The sequence below is a fragment of the Rhododendron vialii genome, chromosome 11a, assembly GCF_030253575.1.
Source record: "Rhododendron vialii isolate Sample 1 chromosome 11a, ASM3025357v1".
Classification (NCBI taxonomy): domain Eukaryota; kingdom Viridiplantae; phylum Streptophyta; class Magnoliopsida; order Ericales; family Ericaceae; genus Rhododendron; species Rhododendron vialii.
This window is the reverse complement of record NC_080567.1, coordinates 38824504-38845394: the sequence shown is the minus strand read 5'-3', so window position 1 is coordinate 38845394 and position 20891 is coordinate 38824504. Positions and strand designations below refer to the sequence as shown.

Sequence of the window (20891 nt, the reverse complement as noted above, 5' to 3'; positions counted from 1 at the left end):
ACACATGCCGTTGGAAAAAAATGAAGTCTCATATAATTTCTGTGTGCAGTGAGATATACTCCGTATGTTGTGTCCAGATAAAAAGAAAAAAGCATGAGAAAAAGAAGAAGAAGAGAAATACGTGTGTCCAAGGGATTGTTATGTCAAAGGACAATTGTCGTCTATAGAACGCTGCTAAAGGTACAGGAGATGCTGTATAGCAGCTGCGCACAGACTTCTTTTGCGTCCGTCTCGGGTCTCACAAAGATGATTGGAACCGCTTATTTTGTTCAAAATACATCGTTTATGGTCCCTGTAAAAAATCACCTCAATCCGATATCGGAAAGGTTGTTTACGAATCATCCAACTTTGCTTCAAACAACCTTTCCGATATCAAATTAAGGTGATTTTTTACAGGGACCATAAACGATGTATTTTGAACAAAATGAGCGGCTCCGATTAACTTTATGAGACCCGAGAAGGGCTCAAAAGGAGTCTATGCAAGACTGCTGTACAGCATTTGCTGTACTTGTATCTTTACTGTTGTCTATAAATGAACCAAACTGGAGTATTAGTATTTAGCTCAGGGTTGCTAAATGAACCAAACAGTTCGGCTTTGCTTGAGATTGACTCGATTTTTGACTTATTTAAACCCGTTTATTCCAAATATAAGACAAGCTCAATTATGTTTTTTCGTTTGTTTATAAATTCAAGTCAAACTTAAGCATATACCTTTTGGCTCGGGAACAAAATGGTCATTCCTTAAATACTAAAAATATAAAGACAAATTAAATATCTCAAAATATGAGATATGAATCTGCCTTTCATACAGATATTTCAGTTTTACAATTCTACTGCATCCAAATAGAAATTATTGAAGAAACCTTATCATTATTTATTTTTTGATTATGAATCATAGAACTTAGTCATATTCTTTAGAGGTAGTTAGGAAACAATTATTTAATTAATTTGATGAATGGTAGCTAGTAACTGAATTTTATGTTTATAAGGTTTTTTGGCTTAGATTAATGATGCTGGCTCTTCTTTATGGTTTTAAATTAGACCATTTCATTTTATACCTTAAATCTTTAATGAGCTAAAGCTCAAACTTGAAAGTTTGAAACTTCACTAAATTTAGCTCGCTCGAGATTAACTTGTATATTTCACAAGCCAAACTTATCACGAGCACAAAATTTCAAGCTTGAACAACTAATCTCAAAAAGTTTTTAAACTTAAGTCAAGCTTAAACATATGTAACAAGGAGTCGAGCCAAGCTTGAACAATGTTGTGCTTAAAATGTTTGGCTCGATTAGCATCCCAATTTAGCACATATCCGGTACCCGGTACCGTTTCGGGGGATATTCCTTCTTTCTCAGGCTATCGTGCCGTAACATCTATCCAAGGAGTACAGTGCAGTTTGAGAGAGAGAGAGAGAATGGCGAATCGGGATGCAGAAATACAGAGCATGGAGGTTCTTCCCACGGCTCTCTTGGCAACGATCATGACGAAGCTCGACGTCCCTTCCATCTGCTCAATCGCTTCCACTTCCAAGTCCCTCAACACCTGCTCTTCTCACATCCTCTCATTTCTCCCCAACTTCCTCCTCCTCGTAAGCCTCCTCATCCCCTATACCTATTCAATTTCCTACCTTTTCTTTAGATTTGGATCTGATTTCTCTTTATCTCTCGCTCTCTCAGGACGTTGCGCCCTCAATCGATTTGCTGGGCCCTTTGTTGCCTCCAAACCCTTACCTTCAGACCCTCAAGGTTGATTGTCATCGCCTCGACGATTCCGCTATTGATTCTCTCCTTCGGCCTTCTCTGCTTGAGCTTTCTCTCCATAATTGCTCCGATTTTAGCGGCAGGCTTCTCTCTCAGGTCGGCGCACGATGCAAGGACCTTAGGTTTGCTCTCTCTCTCTCTCTCTCTCTCTCTCTCTCTCTCTCTCTCTCTCTCTCTCTCTCTCCCCAGTTGTTATACAATTATTATGATTAGTTTTTTTTCCTACGTGAAGAAATTGCATGTTGGTCTGGATTGTTAATTCTGAATTGTGTAGGGCTTGATCTGTTATGTTTATATCCTCTGCCAACTGATTTTTTATTTTATTTTTTGCTAAGTCTGTGCCAAGTGATATTGTTATTAGTTTTGTGCATCTACTTTTTTTCTTCAGGTCTCTGTACTTGAGTGCTGTGGCAGAAAAAAGAGGGAGATCAATCCATGTGTCTGATCTAGAGGAGTTGCTAAATGGTTGCACTGAATTAGAAGTAAGATTTTCATTACTAGAAATGATACATTGAATGCTATTGGAATGATTCCTAACGAATAATGGTTAATCGGTCACGAAAGTACTCATGTTTCCAAGAAGTCATGAGCCAACCTAGAACTGAGATAATTAGAGGAAAAACAGAATAACGAATGGTTATGTTATCTAGCATTAGAAATCGTGATGGTTTATTCCATCAATAAGATTAGCGAACAATAGTTACAATATGTCTTTCAAACAGAAAGTGGTCTTTATATTATCTTCAAGTGTTTCTTTTTTCTGAATAAAGATGCATAGGAATTAGTTTGGTCAAAGATTTCCAAGGAGTTTGTCGGCTCAAAGATTTGACAACGATGATCTTGATTTACAATTACCTTTTTCCATTGTCCCTAGGAATGGACTCAGGAAACCAAACAAGTTTATGCCAGGGAACTTATAGCACAGGAATTGTATTAGAATTCAAAGTACTTGCAGCATTATAATTGCGAGTACAGGATACAGACCATTCAACTTCATCATGATTAGGACAACTAGGCTGATATGGGGAATAAGAGGAGTAAAAGGCCAGGTCCACTGATCATTGTAGATTGTAGAAGACATCTTAGGAATGGGGAATATGCATGGCCTAGAAGCAACTATTCTTGTTGATGTATTTGTAAACCGGTTGAACAAAAAAGTTGAGTGCTTGGTAGAGATTGCCAATACACACCTTAATAGTGGAGCTCTATTGTAGTCACCAGTTTTCTTTGTACCCGAACTTGAGGAATTGATCTTGCCGAATTACCTGGGGGCTGGGGCCATCCGGTGAAACAAGCAAATCACTGCCCACTTTTTTCAGGGGATGCAGCTATGTTGTTTCTATTGTAGTTTTAAAGGATGAGGAATTGAATACATGAAAAGCTGTATGCAGTAAGAAGGTAATAGTAATACTTCACATATAAGGATATAATAAGTCGAAATAAGATGTCCCTAATGAACTAAAAGTATCCTTAGAAATTTGAAAAAACTTGACCAAAATGTTTTCAAGTTTGAGATGTGAAGTACTATTTCAGTAGTACACCTCAAAGAACATAAAAGAGGAAAAATATATATTGATTACTTCTTTCGTTGTAAAGAAAAACTTAACAGGCTTTAAGTTTCTGAGTACCTACTAAATTTGATTTTTTCTCAATAACCGAAAGACGTGATGTCAGTTGAAAAGCTTTAACACCCAGGACCTATGGACAATGGGGACTCTAGAAGTTTACACTAATGGGGTCAATTGTTGGGTTTCAGGAAAGGACGGAAGAGAAAAGTGAGCTTCATAAGGCAGATGGTTGTAGGAAATTGTAAAAGTAATGTGTAAAGAATGCAGCACAAGAAAATTTTAAGTCATCAATATGTATAAAGAGCTATCTGTTAGATGTCTATAGATAACCCATTGAATGTTCAATGTCGAATTGAATTGTACAGTATAAATTGGTCATGCGTTATATTTTTTTACCACTAAGGCACTAATGCGTTAAAGAAACATCAATCAATGCATTTTTTTGTCCAACCAATTGTGTCACCCTGTTAAGTTTGTGATTGGCATCGCCTCTGCCTTGGTCAGTTGCCTCTTGCCTGAGAATGCTGAAGCTGTAGATTACTTATGGTGGTTGACACTTCTCCTAACATAGCCTATGAATCTCGGGATTTAGTGTCTGGAATTCATGGGATTATATACTGAAAAAGGACCACACCTTTTGCATGTCTAATTGAAGAATAGCGTACATATTGACTTAGCATATATGCCTTACCCAACATTTGTGTGGGAGACGCCTCTCTGCAATATTTATGTCATGCAAATTCCTTGACTCTTCTTCTTGTTGTTTTCCCTTTCGGTTTTAATTTTATTTATTCTTTCAATATGGTGATTTAATTTTATTTGTTGCAGACACTGATTCTCATGTTTGATGTCTCAACATTTGTTCGTGATAGTTTTGCTCGTATCTGGGCTTTGGCTTGTGCAAAACTCGTTTCTCTTGAAATTGGATATGTTTCATCTTTAATGGTGACCGAACTTCTCACCGCCCCTGGTGCGCACCACCAGTCTCCAAATCACACGAGGACCTCCATATTGCCTAGTATTGGCAAATTGTGTCTTTCTGTAGACTACATTACAGACACAATGGTTAAAACAATATCTAAAAATCTCAACTCATTAACACATTTGGACCTCCGAGATGCACCAATAATAGAACCCACGGCTGCATTTGATCTCACCAACTCCGGCCTTCAGCAGATTAATCCACATGGGAAATTAAAACATCTTTCCTTAGTCCGAAGCCAGGAGTTTGTTGCCACTTGCTTTAAGAGAGTTAATGATCTTGGTGTCCTCTTGATGGCTGACAGATGCTCAAGCATGGAAAGTATATGTCTTGGAGGCTTTTGTCGTGTTACGGATACAGGTTTCAAGACGATCTTACATTCTTGCTCAAAGTTGTACAAGTTTAGGGTTTCCCATGGTACCCAACTAACTGATCTTGTATTCCACGATATCTCTGCAACTTCACTTTCTCTGACACATGTGAGCTTAAGATGGTGTAATCTCTTGACAAACCATGGGGTCGTGCGTTTATCATCCAACATGGATCTTACTTTCCTTGATTTGAGGGACTGTAGGAGCCTTGGGGATGAATCCCTTAGAGCCATTGGCACCCTTACTAAATTAAAGACTCTACTATTAGACGGTTCTGACATAAGCGATTTAGGGTTGTCATACTTGAAACAAGGGGTGATAAGTTCACTAATTTCCTTGTCCGTCAGAGGTTGCAAGAGACTTACAGACAAGTTCATCTCTTCTTTGTTTGATGGTTCTTCTTCACTGGAGCTTCAAGAGCTGGACCTATCAAATCTTCCCAACCTTTCTGATGCTGGTGTTTTGTTACTTGCGAGAAGTAGAGTTCCAATTACTGAGCTCCGAATGCGACAATGTCCACTTATTGGTGATAATTCAGTTATTACATTAGCTTCGATGCAAGTTCACGAGGATTGGTGCCGCGGAAGTACGTTGAAATTGTTGGATCTGTACAACTGTGGTGGGCTTACGCAGCTTGCATTTCGATGGTTGAAGAAGCCTTATTTTCCTAGGCTGAGATGGTTGGGAGTTACTGGAAGTGTGAATAGAGATTTGGTGGATGCTTTAGCTAGAAGTAGGCCGTTCTTGCGTGTGGCTTGTCGGGGTGAGGAGTTGGGTGCTGGCCAATGGGATACCTCTGATGGAACGTACATGCATGACTACGAAGAAGTGGATGAGCTGGAGCAGTGGCTTCTTGAAGGTGAAAACGACGAGAGTGGTGATGATGAGGAGATGGAGGAGGTTGAAAATGTTGCCGAGTTGGTGGGTTGATTTGCATGATATTCGTATTTGTGTCTCTGCATTACTTTTACGTTCTCGTTGTTGTGTAACTGTTGTAATTAAGCTTGCCTTAGTTGTGAACATACTCTACTGACTGACTCTAAGCAGTAATGTTGTCTCAATTTCTCCCGCAAATTTCTTCATTATGGTTGTAACAACTACCAAGTGTTCATCTATTAACATGTATTTTACAGAATGGTCTGTTTGTTAGAGTTCTCAAATACTTGGAAATTTGAACTTGGTCATCGCTGGAACTTGGATTGTGTTCTTTATTTTTCTCGAAAAATAATGATGTTGGAGCTTCTCTTTTCTTTGAGAGAGACAAGGAATACAAAAGTACACAACCCAACAATTTCAATGTGCCATTTGATCTTGGAAGTAGATCCTCTGCGGTCTATGTTTTGTACTGGAGAAGACGAGACCGTCGAAATATCTTGGAAGTGGATCCTCTGCAATCCATGTTTTGTAGTGGAGGAGACCGTCGAAATATTAACCATCTAATACAACAATAAATGGTTTGGATCTGTTTAAAGACTCTTCGATGTGAAGAATTGAATGCTTCGCACGAAGAATTCCTAAGCAGATTCGAACATTTGGTTCTCTCAATATATAGTTCAGATTTGGACAGTTTTCCCTGGTCCAAAACTTGGATTGGAGAGGCTACGATCTCTTTGATCTTGCGGTTAATGGTCCTGTCATTGACACTAGTCAAATCTTGCCTTCACCCAAGTAAAGGAGATTTTGACGAGTAGAGGGGGGTTGTCTCCGGTGCGCTTGCGTGCACTCACACACAGAGAGCTCAATTCATGAGTTGGGCCTAAACCGGACAAGGCAACCACACACAACTGGGTGAGTTGGGCCAAAAGCGGACAACACAACCACACAATTAATTGGGTTGAGAGAGAATTCGTTGCACAATGGTTTTTTGCAACTCCTTTTTCCTCTTATGGAACTCTTTTACAGTATGTCCTTAAAATTTGTAGTTCATGGTGAGGAAGAGTAACGGAGAATTACTTTGGAAATTTAAAAAAAAATCTTATTATGGAAATGATACACATAGCTGGTGGTGGTTGTATATAAGATCATGCTTGCATTTAGGAGAGAGAGAGAGAGAGAGAGAGAGAGAGAGAGAGAGAGAGAGAGAGGCCACATTCAATGATTTCAAGAAGATTCTAAATTCAATAATTGGTTTCTTATCTTATTGTGAAATGTGAAGTTACATGGGACGGTATGTGTGTTTTTTCATTTTCAATTTGTTACGCACAATACAATTATCACAAACGAAATGAGTAATTTTTGCGTAGCAGAATGTCCATAATTTTTCTCTCAACAACAAATTCAAGAAGTAGGGGAGAACCCTAGTGTTACATGCTATCAGAGTGAGAAATAAAGTACTCTTCTCATAAAAACTTTGAGAGTTCCACCTTCTAATATTGTATTGGTCCGATGTAATTTTGCGAGGGCGGACTATTTGAGGGGCTAAATAAATACTGTAGTAGTACTACTCCCACTCCACTAATCTCTGCGTTGAGAGGGACAAGCATCTTTCTTGCCCATGTTCTCTCTGCTCTTTTTGCATTTCCTGATTATAAAGAGTATAACAAATAACCAAGATGGTGTCGTAGTGGTTAATCAATTTGTCCATGGGGCCACTTTACTCACGCAAATACGTGAAAATGGCTATAAGGGACTGAAGAGATTAGTCCAATTCACCGGCTCACTTTATTACCCCCGGGAAAAAAGGGTACGGACAAGTGAAAAAAAGGTCCCGGCTTTGAATAGTACTATATTTTACTACTACTAATGTTCGAAAATCCTATTCCTATAGGATTGGGGTGATCAAAATTTTCCGGATTCCAAACCGACCTTTGGTGAACTCCAAAGGCCACTTCTGCCCCACCCTTTCAGGATCCGACCCTCCCTTTATTCGGATTAGCTCTACTACGTACTGTTACTATCCCCCCTGCTGGCCTGCTCTAGGAGAAATTTTTCAATGCCCGGTGAGTATATTTCACGTGGTGTTTATTGGGCATTTTCAAACCGTCCGATGCACTTTTTGACGACTCAGATTTGAAACTCTCTCTCTCCTCACTTTCCTCTTTCTCTCTCATTTTCTCTCTCCAAATCTGAGCCGTCCAAAACCGCATCGAATGGCTCAAATGTGCCGAGTGGACACCATGCAGTACTCACCTGGCACTGAAAATTTGAATTAGAATGTCATCATCATCTCGTCAAAAATCTTGTGATGTCGTGTCACCAATTGCCTTCAGGAGTACCAAAATAGGCCGAAACCCTGATTGGTAGTCGGTACACGTTCATTCCTACTTGCAATGTTTTATAGCACTGAAATTTCTACTCGCAACAGTTTCATTACTTATTCATGAAATTCATATTTATTGTGATGTTTTATTGCTTAGGTTAGACCAAAACAGGATTGAATTAGGCTTAACTGCGGTCCATGTTTGGATTGCATGGGTGCGGTCCAAGTGATCGCTCGCAACCTTCGGATAGTATTTTTAACGGTCGAGATGAAAACAAAACTTTTTCGGGGAAAAGTTAAACTTTTTTCCAAAAAAAGTTTTTAAAAATCTGGACCGTTAAATGAAAAGATGAATGGCTATGATGCAACTGAAGGGACTCTCTGCAGTCCAACTGCAGAGAAGCCGCCTCCAACAGGATTATTCCGTTCCGGATAACAGTTATTTAGGGGGCCGTTTCCGCTAACCAATAAGTTATGAAAAATTTCTTCTTGTTCAAAAATGTGAAATTCTTTTTACTAACCCAGAAAAGTTGTAGATGGTATGTGGGGGTTAAAGGAAAAATTAGAGGAGAAAAATAAAGGGAAAAATGAAGAAGAATAAGTTGTGGGGTTAATATAAACAACATGAAAAAAATTGCAATAACTTCTAGTCCAAAAATTTTAGTGAAAATGCGCCCTTAATTTAGGTCAAACAGCCGTGCATATCGCGAGGAGTAGGGCCTTCTCCTCCGGATTGGTTTTGGATGTGGTAATTAACGATTTCCAGTAGACCAACAACATTGAATTTGAGATTATGATACCATTTGCTATTATAATACTGTACTTTCTAAATCATTCGTAGTTAACATAATATATTCACTCACATTGATTGTCAAACTCGATACTAGTTTATTACTATCACTTACTAGATCCACGCTTTTACAGTCCCTTTGGATTGTGTGATTTCAAGAGAAATGAAAAGAAAAGATTTTGATTTTTAGCCAAATCACTCATTTGGATTGATTATTTTGGTGAGAAATAGATAGAAAAGTACAAAATAAAAAATGTTTTGATTAGCTACTCCCTTTTCTCACCAATCTCACCAAAAATGGTGAAATTTTGTGAGAAATGGCTCTACTTTTTTATCTCACTCATTCTCACCGTCCAAATGTGCTGTGAATGTTTAACACATGATGAGAAATACTAGGATTAGCCGTAACGTAATGCGAGCGTAGTGGGCACGTTTTCTTTAATAATATCATTGACGACATTGAAATGTCATGCTCTTATCAATCCTGTACTCATTCTCCACCTTACATGCCTGCATCATTCATCAGTATTTCTAAACAACTCTCTCTCTCTCTCTCTCTCTCTCTCTCCCCCTCTCTCCTCATCTGTCGTTCACATTTTGTTCATGAATTTGTTGCGCATACTTTTTCTTAGTAATTGACCTTCACACATATCTCGATTAATTGCGAAATCTTAAAGTTAATAACGGAACAAACCCTCCAGTGATCTTAAGGTCAATAATATTTTAGCCTCCATTGAATTCAAATATGCAACATCGTGAACGATGATCATTTACTAGGTCTCTCATACTTACTTGATCAAACATGTTTCGCATACGAATAAAAATAATAATAATAATAATGTTGCGCACACGTTTACAGACAAATGGGAGTGGTGTGACCACAATCAAAACATCGTGACCGTAGAAAAAGGAATCTTTAGTTGTTGCAAAGTTCTGTTATTTGCTTGTGATTCCTCATTCCTTAGTACGTGGCTCAATTAATACTAGTAGGTTTTATTAAGACGGGAAATTAGCTTTTCTTCTACTGATTTTCAAGTAATGACACAGTGAGTCTTTCTTTTTTTTACCGACGTGCTAGGTTGATCGTGGAATAATTATTCAATGGTCAGGGCAACGGTGTCCCAAAACTCTTCTCTGTCACAAAATCATGTGAGGTCTATACTCTTAGAAACTGATATCTCATTAATAAGGGACATAAACGATTGAAACGAGTATTCTCGATCAAGTCAGGATATCAATTACGCAATTATAAAGGGCACGTCATTCCAAACGTGGGTATCTTGAATAGTGAGTAAAAAGCTGCAATCAATACATGCAAAGAGTTTTGTTCTCTATGGTAAAAATCTACCCCACCGCAATTGCATCACCTTGATTATGTTATAGCATGCCCTCAGACATGAATTTGGACTTGGTCAAGGGAATGGTTTTCTCAAACAATAGTATCTCAACTTTTGTTGTCAATGATCAATATGGTCTTCAAATGAAAGTTTTTTTCTTTTTTTTTTAATTCCTTTCCAAATAGGTGGTGGAATTCCCACTAACATTTTGCTTCAACCTTCGAAGTAGCTCCCAATCCAATATAGAGGATTTTTAGCCAGAAAAATGGTGGTCCGCACAATTTTTATTTTTTATTTTTTTATCTTCCTTTTTTCATTTTTGAAAGGGCACATTGGTTGTTGAATACCAATAAGGATACCCTAACTTCTTTTCCCCAAAATACACACTTTATACAAAAATAAGAGCTTTGTGAAAGAAAGGAAAGTAAGTTTTTGCAGACTCGACCTTATCTCTTTTACACTTTAGAGATAAATTAAACTCATCATTTATATGCAAGTACTACATCATAGCTCCATATTTATGTGCATTCCCTCCAAGGAATGGAGCTGGCAAGCACTAGGAAAAACTATTAAAAGGCTCTTTTCCTTTAAACAGGAAACAGTTAGAGAAAAAGGACAGATTGAAAAGAAGGAAAGATGTATAAATAGAGTAAAAAGATTAGAGTAAACCAAATCAAACCGAGTTTTTCGTTCCAATCACTTGGGGCCATTTGAATACGGGATAAGAATTTGGAGTATTAGTTATGAAGGGAGATAAAATAATAGGGGGTATTATGTAAGAAGGGTGAACCCATATTGATGTGCCGGGTGGATTAAATAGTACTTGGTTTGGATGAGGGATAAAATGGAAGGATAAAGTTATTTTGTAGTTGAAATGGAAGAGAGAATGTATTATTCGGGGATATTATGTAATAATACCCCAAAACCTCCCCATAAATAATACTCCTGGACTCCTTCCAGGAGTATTAGGGGATACAATAGAATCCGAAGCTTAGGCCATCCACAGTGGTATAATTAAAAAAAGATAACGAAAAGTTGACACATCAGCTTTTGATTATTCACTTAAGAGGTTGCTAAGCTTAACAATGTTAAGCTTCATTATAGTCATTTCTAGTCCATAATTAAAATATGGGGTCCACTACAATTTCATTCTCTCTCCCCCCTGTTTTCCGTCATTCACTTCCCTCCATTTACGTTTTTTATGAGTTAAAATATATCGATTCTCTCTCTTAATTTTAAAAAAAAAAATCGGTGACTTCCTTCTCTCCTATTATGATTTTTTCTTTCTTTTTTTTTCGGGGGTGGGTAGTAGAAACAGGAAAGAAAAGTGAAACACCTTAATCTGGCGACGATGGATTGAATTGTAGATGATCGAGAGATATGAGTTTCACTTTTGGAGGAAAAGAAAGAGAAATAGTTTGTTGGCGAAATGAAAAAAATATAGAATAGCGAAAAAGCTTGGCTACATAAAATTTGAAAAAGCTTGGCTACATAAAATTTTTATTCTTCAATTTTATTTTTTTAACCAAAAAAAAAAAAATAGTGGGCGAAGAAGGGAAGAAGAAAATACTAGTTAAAACACGTGTGTATACAAATTTTGGAACTAGTTAACTTATGTGGTGTAGGATCCACAAATTTTGATTATTGAAAAAGGTTGTTAATTTTGATTATGCAAAGCCCAAAATTTGATTATTTCTAAGAATGTTGCTAAGTTTGATTATACCATTGTGAATAATCTTTTGCACCAACATTGTTAACTTTAAAAACAATTGGCATTTGATTATACCACTGTGGATGACCTTAGTTAAGAGCATCTACAATGTAATAATCAAAACTAAAAGGTTGCTAAAGTTAGCAATGTTTGCTAAAAAAAGTGCTCACATTGTAATAACCAAACTTAGCAACCTCTTAGCAACTCATCAAATTTTGACCTTTAAATAACCAAACTTAACAACTTTTACCAATAACCAAAACTCAATAACCAAACCCAATAATCAAATTCAAAACTAAAAAAATTAAAAAACACCTCACATTAGAATCGTCTCATCGAGACGAATAATTTGGTGTGGTCGGGTGCGTGATTGGAACTCGTTTGCAATTGGACATAGATGCATTACGTATTGTGGGATTTTTTTTTATAGAAATACAAAAATAACCAATGTGAAGATTAAATTTGTTAGGTTTGATTATGAATTAAATGGATAATCAAATGCTGAAGTGACACATTTTGATTATCGATTTTGATTATTCCCATTGCGGATACTCTAATACCCCTCCATTTTACCTTTCAAACGAGGTCTTAAGGCTGGATCAACGGACTAAAAGGGGATATCACAATCCCCTTCATAAGGGTTCTTACAGTAGATCTTGATTGCGAATGAAGTCTCGTATGGAGAATCGAAACCGGATATACCAAAATTTCCTTGTGTCCGGATTGATTTCTTTAAGCCAACATTGTTTTGTCCTAGCCCACTGAAATCTGGGTGGGAGGGCTATCATGAGCTGTTCAAGTAAAAAAAGCAGTAGTTCTGATGACACAGATTTTTCACGCACAGATCGTAATGTGGGATTTAATACGGATTCTATATAAATAATCCGAATCGTTCATTAAATTTAAAACATGTTTTCAAGAGCCCCTTCCAGAAATTAGCTCAATCCGCTACCTACAAGTGCTCGATCTAATCATCTAACTTTTCATTTAGGTTTTAGGATCTTAAAACCTAAAAAAAAAGTAAAAAAAAGGGATTGGCTATCCGCTATCATATGAGTCGGTGGTCGGTCTGATACTCCGATTTAACATTGGGATTAATCTAATCTAATCTAATCTAGTCAAGTTAATTATTACTCCCTACAATAAACCCATAGAGATAAGCATAATCATCCACGTTGGCCTGAGGGAGGGTGCGCACTACGCCATGAAACATTCTCGGAAACAAGACCCCACCATCACGAAAGATAACTACTACTGCAGTACAGACTACAGAGAGACCCAGTGAGAGAGAATCGTAGAGAGAGAAAGAGAGGTAAAACCACTTCCCCTGTTTCCTCTCGTATACTACTACGGAGTAGTATGTAAAACTAAAACAGAAAAACGTACGTACGTTTGAAAAGCTTTCTCAAATCCGCATCTCAGTCATTTTTCTACTCCTTCGGATTTGGTTGTCAATCAAAATTTTCTTGGCACTGAAATCAATGGTGATGGAAGATAACGAGAGCTGTGGTAGCCGAGTGGTGGAATCGTCGCCTGGAAGTTATCGGCAAGAGAGAAGGAAGCTAGAGGTGTACAATGAGGTCCTACGTAGGCTCAAAGAATCAAATAACCAAGAGGCCCAAGAACCTGGCTTCGACGACGAACTTTGGGCTCACTTCACTCGCCTTCCTACTCGGTACCTTTACCTTTTCCTTAACCACTCTTTTTCCTACGGTTCCGTTTGATTAAACTGAAAAATGCATGAAAGAGAAATCAAAATGACATTTTTCTGGCGTTTGATTATCATGAAAATAATAGAAGGTGCTACAAAGTGAATTCTGTTTTGCAATTCATATACCATGGTTACACGGCTTAGTTTCACTTTTTTCTGCTCATTTTCTCTCTCTCTCATTTGGTTTGTACGACGTGTTTGTGATTTTGTAATTTTTTGAGACTGAGTTCTTTTTTTAGTGTTTATCTGCTTAGGTTTGTCTGATTTTCTCTATGGAGATCATAAATCTTTTTGCTTTGATTAGTTCTTGGATTTTTTTGGTGTTAAAATGTTGTTCTCTCATTTATCTTTATTCATCTAGTACTCCTTAAAGCCTTAAAAGGCTGATTTTGTCATCACTAGCATATTTTGATTGTTGTAAGTTCAAATCACACACCCTGGGGTTGCCCCAGTTGCTCGGCCCTGGTTTTGGGAGTACTCCCGAAGGTCTGGGGTTCGATTCCCCATTGGGTCCAGTGGGTACCCTGCAGGTAAGTGGGGGCCGTGACTGGTGTGGCCGCACTACCTCTTTCGGAGGTTTGGGTTGCGCAGTCGGGTCCATATAGTTACATTGCAATTTAGCAAAAGTACCAACAGCAAGTATATGTACTTTGATTTCATGAATTGCTTGATAGGATTGACATTCTTTTGCTAAAACATATAATTGTCTCAGTTATCTGTTTGATTTGATGACTGCCGTAAGAAAAGGAGTTGGTTTCTTTTGTTGATGATTTTGATCTTCTGCGTTGCAGGTATGCACTTGATGTGAATGCGGAGAGGGCAGAAGATGTTCTCATTCACAAGCGTTTACTACTACTAGCTCATGAACCTTCCAACAGACCTGCATTCGAAATTCGGCTAGTGCAGGTAAGTTAGCTGTCCCTGCATCAGGGTAGGGTTACTTCATTTCATATTGCATACTCTGATGTTCTTCTGGACCAGTTCAATGAGTAACTTGGTTGCGTTCTTACATACAATTGAGCTAATGCATGATTATGCATCATTACCTCAAAGGGTTGCATATTGGAAACCGGTTTCAGACGAGAATTGGTTCCCTGCTGTCAGTTGAAAATTTCAAATTCATGGTCTCTTGCAGGTTCCTCCCGTCTCTGATGGAAATATAGCCGACTCTGCTTGTTCAAGCTCTCCAAGGAACGAAGGGGCCCAAAGGTTTGTACTTTTTGTTACCTGATTTAATATTTTCGTGGTTTTTGCTGGATGTAGGTCACATTTTGTATGTCAGTGGTCCATTTCTTTTGTTTCATTGTTCATTCCACCATTCCTTCTCAATGATAATGCTGACATTGGTACCTTTTTCTCTAATATGTAAGCATCCACCCACCACCTGCCTTTGGTTCATCTCCTAATCTTGAAGGCCTTGCACTTGAAGCAAACAAATCTCAAAATGGCGATAGTACTGTTTCTCATGTTAATTGCTCCAGGTATATGCTGCCAAGATTCATTAAACCCCTTTCTGCCCCTTGCTCTGTTGTTGCTAGAATATCTTTTTGAGGCTTTTATTGTATTTAAAAGCATTTTTGCATGTGATTTGTTGTGGAACCCTAAAAAATTTATGATGTGGCATGAACACTTCTGTGCATGATCGCTTTCATTTGCATGCTCGTGCCTGTTCAGTTTCCCTGGTCGTTGAGTCAGTTTTTCAAACCCAATACCTCTAAATGGTATATTCCTTTCTTGGGAAACCACTGAACATCTGATTTAAGTAGATGATGCCAACCAGTTGTATCCTGGTTTCAAGTAAGTTTTATCACGAGCATTTCTCTGTTTTGCATTTGGTAGCTTATGCTTTCATATGATTGACAAATATGCAGGCCTATGCATGAAATTACTTTTTCCACAGATGACAAGCCAAAGCTCCTCAGTCAGGTAGTTGGCGTGTTTGCTTATTTTAGTACAAATATGTGTTTAATGTTCATATGAATCTGAAGTGGATGGATGACTTTCATGAACTGGGAAGATGTGGTCTATGCACAATGGGGCCCAACTTTACTGTTTCAGTAGTATTCTAAGAGCGGCCACTTTGTGCATATATTGCCAAAGGTTAGGTTTGTCTCCAAACCTCCCCCGCCCATACCCCCAATAATTGGGGACTAGATGGGTTCTGTTATTGTTGTTGTTGTATGATCTTTATGCTTGTGAAAACATCTGGGATCATCAATATGAACTCTTGATTTAGAAACCTTGGTAAAGGCTTACTGTTGCAGCTTTGTTCTAGTTAACTAGCAACGTTCCTTGCAAAACAAACCATGCACAGTTTTTTTGGCAGGTCCCATGTTCTCCATGGTAGCACCAAGAATCAAGTGTCTGCAAACATGTCTTCCTCATCAATCATTACTTATATTACTTATATAGAAGAGGATATCAGTTACAATGTTTGTTTTCAAGCATTGGATTTACCCATTCACCAATACATAAAAATGCAATTTGACTTTCCAATCAGAGGTAGATGTGTTAATCCTCTTTGTCGAATAAAGCTTGGCTTGAAGCTCATATTTCTACCATTTATGGAGAGCAATGCATGAAATAGAATCTTAGTTGTATGTTATTCTTTTGAAAGTCATTTTGTCCTAACCTGCCTATCTTACGAAAAGCCCGTGTTGGACGCTTAGTTTGTGTCCACAAGTGTGGAAGACAGTAACGGTGGAGCATGGTTGAAACAGCTTTTAGATCTGAACTTACTGACCAGGGACATGTAGCATGTTCTTGGTGAAAATAAAAGTACCATTTATTATCTGATTGTGCTTCCACCACGTGGTCTCTGATTTGTGGAAAATCTGCAGTTGACTGCCTTACTAGCTGAGGTTGGGCTTAACATACAGGAGGCACATGCTTTCTCTACAGTAGACGGGTACTCCTTGGATGTCTTTGTCGTTGATGGTTGGCCATACGAGGTATATTTTTCTAATTATTTTTCATCCATTTATGTAGTCCAATGCTTATATCCTCAGAGAAACAAATCCGGCTACCTGGTGTGTAGTATGGGTATATATGTATCTGTATAAAGACATACATGATTATGTTCTACTACCATGTTTTTCAGCATAAGCACCATCAAGATAATTGTGCTCAGATCTTTATTTGAATTTTTGAATATGAAAGAATTGTGAAATGTTTTCCCACTTTTTGTGTTGAGTTTTGTTGTCGTTTTCTGAAATTAACCAGTTTAGTAATGTAAGTGACTTTGGAGACATACTTTTAACAATCTAGTTGGGAGTCACTGTGTAAAATGTGGACACCGAAATTGAGACCCAAAAATTAGGGTTTATTTCTCGTCACGTTATACTTATACAAATGTAAACATTAATTACAAATTAGACCCTTATCTCCTAATCTTCTTACATAGGAGATTAAATGTAAACTACAACTAATTACATATAAACCCATACCTTAACACTCCCCCTCAAGTTGGGCTTGATTTGGTGCGAAGATATTAATCAAGCCCAACTTGAACACGATGGGGTGAAAACTCTTGCTACCAAACCCTTTTGTGAATATGTCAGCCAGTTGATCTTTAGATCTCACAAAAGGCATACATATCAAACCCGCGTTCAGCTTTTCCTTGATGAAGTGCCTGTCAATCTCTATATGCTTCGTTCTGTCATATTGAACAGGATTATGAGCAATGTCGATGGCAGTTTTATTGTTACAGTAGAGTTTCATAGGACAATTATCAGTAATTCCAAGGAGAGCTGTCGGTGTTGGAAAAAAAACTGTCGGAGAACAATCGGTGTCCGGCGAGAGCCGAAGAGGGCTGTTGGAGGTTGTATGACGAGGCTGGATCGAAGAGCTCTAATACCATGTAAATGTGGACACCAAAATTGAGACCCAAAAATTAGGGTTTATTTTTCATTACGTTATACTTATACAAATGTAAATATTAATTACAAATTAGACCCTTGTCTCCTAATCTACTTACATAAGAGATTAAATGTAAACTACAACTAATTACATATAAACCCATAACTTAACACACTGTTTAGACTAAATAGACCGATAGAGTTTCAGCATTTTAAGCTATGTTATATGGACTGGGATACAAGTTCAGGTATGGTTATGTTTTTAGGGTTGGACTTGGACCTATGAAACCTTTATTCAAGGGTGTGTTTACTCAGAAAAAAACGATTCCTGTTTTTTTCCTTCCAATCGAGCAATTCCGGAACAAAATATAGGTGTCAAAGACATATCCCACACCCTTATCTGTTTGTTAAGTGTCCAAGTCTACCTGATTTATTTTGAAGATTCCATCTACATAGATTTTGAGGAATAACTTTCACTATAGTGGCTGAGTTTGAAAAATATGTATTGTTTCTTTTGTTTCAATTTGTTAGAACTGTTCTGGCTGATTTCTTGACAACTTTTAGGACACCGAGCAGCTTCAAGCTACATTGGAAAAGGAATTGTTGAAGATTGAGGTACTTAGCTGCTATTTGTTTTGAAATGCTGATCCTGTAACTTGTTGAGAGGCTCCTAAAACTTTTATGATGTCACCAGGCATCAGTAAAAATCCTTACATTTTGGTTTTGGCCCTCTACTTATAACTGAAATGTCCAATGCTAATGTGAACAGTGTAGATTTTATATAAACTTTACAAGATGCATGCTGTGCTTTTCTCCATTCCATTTATTGTTAGTCGGTATTGATTTTTAATGACGAGTTTTGTGTTGCTATACAGAAGCAATCTTGGCCCAACCATCTGTCATCCCCTATGGTCGAGCCAGAGCAGATGAGGATCAAACACAGATCTGATCATTTGACAATACCTAACGATGGGACTGATGTTTGGGAAATTGATCCTCAACTTATAAAATTTGAGACTAAAGTGGCATCAGGGTCATATGGTGATCTGTAAGTTTAGGATATCTTGGACAGTTGGTTTATTAAGTTTTGAGGTTTGAACTAGCTGATTTTTTTTTTCGATTGATGCAGCTACAAAGGTACATACTGTAGTCAGGAAGTGGCAATCAAAGTCCTCAAGCCCGAGCGTATAGATTCTGACTTGCAGAAGGAGTTTGCTCAAGAAGTATTTATCATGAGGTATGCCAAATCCAAAACTCTTACTTGTTGAATGAGTTTGGGGATCTTTATGGCCTGCTCCTTTTGTCCACACTTCTCAATTTGAAAAAAGAAGGAAGAAAGATGGGGGCTTGGTGATTTATTCTCTAGTCGAACTATAGACTTTTCTTTGGCTTGTATTGCCCCAGTCCCCTAAACCCCTGCTCCGATACATTGGCTATGAGTGTAAAGGCCCTCAAGGTTTTGATGTGCTCGTTCAGGAGGTGTTTTTAACCAACGTGGGACAAGCTCTAGCTTATGTGATGCACCGACTCTACTTCAGGTCTTCTTAGTTTATGCTCTTTGTGGATTGCAGGAAAGTTCGACACAAGAATGTTGTGCAATTCATAGGGGCATGCACCAAACCTCCAACCTTCTGCATTGTTACAGGTAGTCTGTAATGAATGTGTGAATGTCTCTCTAAATGTAAATGCTTATATCAGAGTTTTGTTTGTATTGACCATTACGGTTTCATTTTGAGTCCAGAGTTCATGTCTGGTGGAAGCGTGTACGATTATCTCCACAAACAAAAGGGTACTTTTAAACTACCATCTTTACTTCGAGTAGCACTTGATATATCAAAGGGCATGAACTACCTACACCAAAATAATATAATTCATAGAGACTTGAAGGCTGCCAATCTTCTGATGGATGAAAATGAGGTAAGGCGTTTTGTTTATCTGGATCTCAATGATCTGACTCTTTTTTCTTATAATGTATTTCTTTGACAATGATACTCACTCTCTATCTGGAATATTGGTCCATATTATTATCTTGTGTTGCAGGTAGTTAAGGTGGCTGATTTTGGAGTTGCGAGAGTAAAATCTCAAACTGGAGTAATGACAGCAGAAACCGGGACCTATCGATGGATGGCTCCTGAGGTGCTCTTTCTTTATGACATCTACATTTGTGTTCCTCTTGATTGAGATGGCAGAAGTCTAATTTAGTAGCCAACAAGATTTTTGAAGCAGTAGCAAAGATATAATGTCATAGCCAGCAGAATCCATCATTTTCCTTGCTGCTTTAATGTGCATTTTGGATGTAATTAATTGATCTTTCTGGCTGGTAATTTATGCTTCGAAGGTGTGGGTCGTTTGTTATCTTGGGCATGTTCTTAAGATTTTTATTTTGCCTTGAAGGTGATAGAACACAAGCCCTATGATCACAAAGCTGATGTTTTTAGCTTCGGAATTGTATTGTGGGAGTTGCTAACCGGGAAGGTATTTTTTTGTTTTGTTTTGAGAACTATTGGATTGGACATTTTAAGTAGGTTGGTAATTACATTCCTTCATATTTTTCTTGTCAGCTACCGCATGAGTATTTAACCCCATTACAAGCTGCCGTCGGAGTAGTTCAAAAGGTAAACACCCGTTCCAGTAGCAGTTCATTTTGTCACTTGGAACCTGTTTTCGGAGGGATTTACCCCCAGGGAAATGATAGGAAAACCATATAAACAATTTTAGCATATCTACTTCATTAGCTTCCTATATTTTGTTTACCTTTTCTCCACAAATCCCCCGTAAGTCCCTGTGAAAACACTGTCTATGGTTTGAGTAGGGAGGTACATGCCCAATATATCCATACGACTGAGTTTTGCCAGTTTTTTTGTTGTTGTTCTTCTTCTCCTTTTGGTGCCGTTGTCAGCTTACTAGTTGGAAGTATGTTAGGTTTTCTTATATGACACCACGTAAAAAAAAATTATTGGCTTGGGTTTCAGGGTCTAAGGCCTACCATCCCAAACAACACTCATCGAAAACTTGCTGAGCTGCTTGAGAGATGCTGGCAACAAGAACCAAACCTAAGACCCGACTTCTGTGAAGTAATAGATATCCTGCAGCAAATAGCGAAGGAGGTATTATGTGGTTTTGACTGACATTGATTGGACCTTTTGCAGTTTTGAACGTTGGTTCTCATGGACAAAAGAAATGTGCCAATCCACATTAAGCTTTTCTGTCATTTGGAGTATTTGACATTTGAAGTATTTGGAACAGGTTGGAGATGAAGGAGAGGATCAACCTAAAGAGAAATCAGCTGGTGGATTCTTTTCAGTCCTTCGACGGGGTCATCTCTGATTTGAAGGAATTCAATGTTTGTTATAATTACTTAAGAGCTAATCCTGGGCCATTCCCTGTCTACTTTTCATCTGTGTTGTACAGTGTTTGTTCTCTTCATCAATATTCTAATGGTTCTCGCGCGCGCGCGCGTGTGTATATATATATATTGTTTTGTTTGTGACATTTATATGTTTACCACCGTTCCCAGTCTTCGGAACTTCTGCTGGGTTTAATATGTTGAAGCTTCGAAATATTTGTTTCATTTATGGGATATATGAGGGAGCAAAGGCTTTCCA

At 38.0% G+C, this 20891-nt stretch overlaps 2 protein-coding genes across 3 annotated transcripts; both read left to right on the top strand.

The window, feature by feature from the left end:
- Window positions 1-1337: 1337 nt before the first annotated feature.
- LOC131307779 (F-box/LRR-repeat protein 10) lies at window positions 1338-5816 on the top strand. 2 transcript variants are annotated; one of them, XM_058334462.1, is made up of 4 exons: window positions 1338-1588; window positions 1677-1882; window positions 2149-2242; window positions 4157-5816. In XM_058334462.1, exons 1-4 carry the CDS (start codon window positions 1415-1417, stop codon window positions 5609-5611), a joined length of 1929 nt encoding a protein of 642 aa, XP_058190445.1. In that variant the 5' UTR covers window positions 1338-1414; the 3' UTR covers window positions 5612-5816. The 2 variants fall into 2 exon arrangements, with proteins under 2 accessions (XP_058190445.1, XP_058190446.1); XM_058334463.1 differs by lacking the exons at window positions 1338-1588; window positions 2149-2242 and having other exon boundaries at window positions 1743-1882.
- Window positions 5817-12976: 7160 nt separating this feature from the next.
- LOC131308207 (serine/threonine-protein kinase STY46) lies at window positions 12977-20830 on the top strand. Its single transcript, XM_058335060.1, has 16 exons — window positions 12977-13393; window positions 14221-14335; window positions 14565-14638; window positions 14800-14910; window positions 15301-15355; window positions 16270-16380; window positions 17851-17901; window positions 18162-18334; window positions 18416-18523; window positions 18858-18931; window positions 19028-19203; window positions 19327-19422; window positions 19681-19761; window positions 19848-19901; window positions 20259-20393; window positions 20533-20830. Exons 1-16 carry the CDS (start codon window positions 13200-13202, stop codon window positions 20611-20613), a joined length of 1689 nt encoding a protein of 562 aa, XP_058191043.1. The 5' UTR covers window positions 12977-13199; the 3' UTR covers window positions 20614-20830.
- Window positions 20831-20891: the final 61 nt, after the last annotated feature.

What these genes read in the sequence shown, in the direction of transcription:
- LOC131307779 (XM_058334462.1), top strand. Translation starts at nt 1,415, where the DNA reads ATGGCGAATCGGGATGCAGAAATACAGAGCATGGAGGTTCTTCCCACG. An exon ending in TCCCCAACTTCCTCCTCCTC is followed by an intron (nt 1,589 to 1,676) that starts GTAAGCCTCCTC and finishes TCGCTCTCTCAG; the next exon opens with GACGTTGCGCCCTCAATCGA. An exon ending in GCACGATGCAAGGACCTTAG is followed by an intron (nt 1,883 to 2,148) that starts GTTTGCTCTCTC and finishes TTTTTTCTTCAG; the next exon opens with GTCTCTGTACTTGAGTGCTG.
- LOC131308207 (XM_058335060.1), top strand. Translation starts at nt 13,200, where the DNA reads ATGGTGATGGAAGATAACGAGAGCTGTGGTAGCCGAGTGGTGGAATCG. An exon ending in AGGAACGAAGGGGCCCAAAG is followed by an intron (nt 14,639 to 14,799) that starts GTTTGTACTTTT and finishes CTAATATGTAAG; the next exon opens with CATCCACCCACCACCTGCCT. An exon ending in AGCCAAAGCTCCTCAGTCAG is followed by an intron (nt 15,356 to 16,269) that starts GTAGTTGGCGTG and finishes GAAAATCTGCAG; the next exon opens with TTGACTGCCTTACTAGCTGA.